Source organism: Scylla paramamosain, chromosome 37, assembly GCF_035594125.1.
Source record: "Scylla paramamosain isolate STU-SP2022 chromosome 37, ASM3559412v1, whole genome shotgun sequence".
NCBI classification, from domain to species: Eukaryota; Metazoa; Arthropoda; class Malacostraca; order Decapoda; family Portunidae; genus Scylla; species Scylla paramamosain.
The window spans coordinates 5,522,501-5,525,000 of record NC_087187.1 but is presented as its reverse complement, the minus strand read 5'-3'; the positions used below and the strand labels follow the sequence as shown (position 1 = coordinate 5,525,000).

Genomic DNA, 2,500 nt, shown 5'->3' with positions numbered 1-2,500 from the left:
AGGAAGGAGTGAGAGGAGAATGAAAGGATTAACTGTGATACAAAACAATTAGCAGCACCAGAAGTAACGTGCGAAATCTTTATAAGCGTCTACAAGGAGGGATCGGATTAAAAAGAATAGATTTTGCAACTTCTATATAGTTTAGAGATTGAAGGTGGCTGTAACAAGTGAAGATGTCTCAGAATAAGGAAAGGTGTACCAAATAGCAGTCAAAGGATTAAGTCATGCAAGGACGAATAAGTAAGGGATAAATGGAGGACAGAATGCAGGAGTGTGTGAGAGAAAGGAGAGAAGAATGAGAGGATTAATTAAGGCATGCAGGGACAGGAATAAATTAAAACCCTTCTATTGCAGCTGTGGCTTCTGGAGGATATTTAAGAAGCATCACATTTAGGCTGGTTTTTATGAAGTTCGAGATATGTTGGTAGAATGTATGTATAAAAAAGGCTTGCATAGAATTAGAGACAATGGAGGTGCTGGAAGAGAAGGGACATAGAGTAAATGCAGCAAATGAAAGTACTGATAGATAACAAAAGATAACAGGAGTATAGAAAACACACACACACACACACACACACACACAGTTCATATGAAGAAATTAAAGTGATAAAGAAATGAGTAAAGAAAAGACAGTATAAAAAAAATTAGTGTAAAGTGTTAAAAAAATGCAATTAGACGATTTGTAATGTAAGTCTGTGAAATTATTATTATTTTTTTTTTGGCGTGTGTGTGTGTGTGTAAGTCAGCCAAGAGCACAAAACAGAAAAAAAAATGCTGTCAGTTTGCTTCTCTTAAAAAATTAATAATTAAACAAAATTTTATTTATTTATTTTTTATTTATTTATTTATGTATTTATTTATTATTATTATTATTATTATTTTTTTTTTGTGTGTGTGTGTGTGTGTGTGTGTGTGTGTGTGTGTGTGTAAAAAAGGTTAAAGATAAGGGAAGCCACAATGCAGTGTGTAATGTTTGCCTGCACACCCCCAGGCAGATGAGGAACTGTTTCGCCTCAACACTGCAGCCAAGAGGCAGCGGAAGGAGAATGCACAGGGTGGTAGAGACTCCCCGAAGAAGGCACAGAAGTCACCACGACGACCACAGAACCAGGCCTCTCCAGGGAGGGGAAGAGGGAGAGGAGGAGGAGGAGGAGGAGGAGGAGGAGGAGGAGGAGGAGAAGGAGGCATACACCACCAGATGAGTGATAGTGATGGGGAGGATACCACCACCACCACCACCACAGCCGCCGCCACCGCCACCACCACAGCACCACAATCCCCACCCCATAAGGAGGAAGAAGAAGAGGAACAGTTAGAAGGAAGAGGAGGGGGAGGAGGTACTTCTGATCCCCCTCAAGGTGCCCCTACCCCAGCAGCCTCCCCTGCAGCCCCCACACCTGACAAGAGACGCCCCAGACCCTCCTGTCAGTATGGGGCTAACTGCTACAGGTGAGGCAGGGCAGGTGTGGCTCTTATTAGGTGACTGCGAAGAAGCAGCATGAGGACATTTGAAAAACCACAATGACTTCCTCTAGAGCCATAAAAACACTTGAAACTAACAATAACTTCCTCTTGAACGCTGTTAACCTATTACTGTACTAAAATCATGTAAACCACAGTAACTTCCTCTAGAACCAAGGAAACACTCAAAAATCATCGTAACTTCCTCCAGAACCATGAAAACACACTAAAAAAACCACAGTAACTGCCTTTAGAACCCTGAAAACACACTCAAAAACCCAATTTCCATCCACAAGAACCTGCTACACCATTGCTAGAACCATCAAAACACCCTTGAAAACCCCAATAACATTTAGCAATAAGACTCTCACTTGATCCTCTGTTTCCCTCTGGCAGGAAGAACTCAGTGCACAGACAGAAGGAGGCTCACCCAGGGGACTCCGACTACCACTCTGCAAATGAGGGTGACGATGGTGATGATAGGCCAGAGTGTGAGTATGGAGTGGACTGCTACAGGAAAAATCCACAGCACCGCAAGGATTTCAAGCACAGCAGAATCCCACAGCCACAGCGGAGGGCCAAGAGGAAAGGTGTGTGTGTGTGTGTGTGTGTGTATGTGTGTATTTACTTAGATGTGCAGGAGAGGAGGTGTGCTTATCATGTCCTGTTTCTGTAGCATCTGCACACACCACCCCCTCATCCAGCTGTTCATTTTCTGATTCCTTCTGTGACTTTTCTTATCTTCCTTCCATGTCCTCTTGTATCTTATGTCTCACTTTGTTAGGTCTTTTCTGTTCAGCACCTCCATATTTCGTCATTCTGTAAATTGTTATCACTCATTATTAAGTCTCCTCTTTCCTGTCTTTGTTCCAGCGTTGTCAGTTCATTTTGATAGCCTTTCGTATTTTTGTGTGTGTATGTGTGTGTTTACCAAGTTGTAGTACATTGCTTGTTATACATTGGTGTGTGTGTGTGTGTGTGTGTTTTTATCAAGTTGTAGTACCTGGCTTGGGTTGTACATAGTGTAGTTCTGTCTGTA

The 2,500-nt window shown here is 42.3% G+C and overlaps 1 protein-coding gene across 1 annotated transcript in view; it reads left to right on the top strand.

Moving 5' to 3' along the window:
- Positions 1–2,500, top strand: part of LOC135091421 (hepatoma-derived growth factor-related protein 2-like) — a 12,671-nt gene that overhangs the window by 8,845 nt on the left and 1,326 nt on the right. Inside the window, exons 7-8 of the mRNA XM_063989062.1 lie at positions 992–1,449; positions 1,858–2,051. Of these exons, the coding sequence (XP_063845132.1) occupies positions 992–1,449; positions 1,858–2,051 (652 nt within the window). The remainder of the gene's footprint in view (positions 1–991; positions 1,450–1,857; positions 2,052–2,500) is intronic.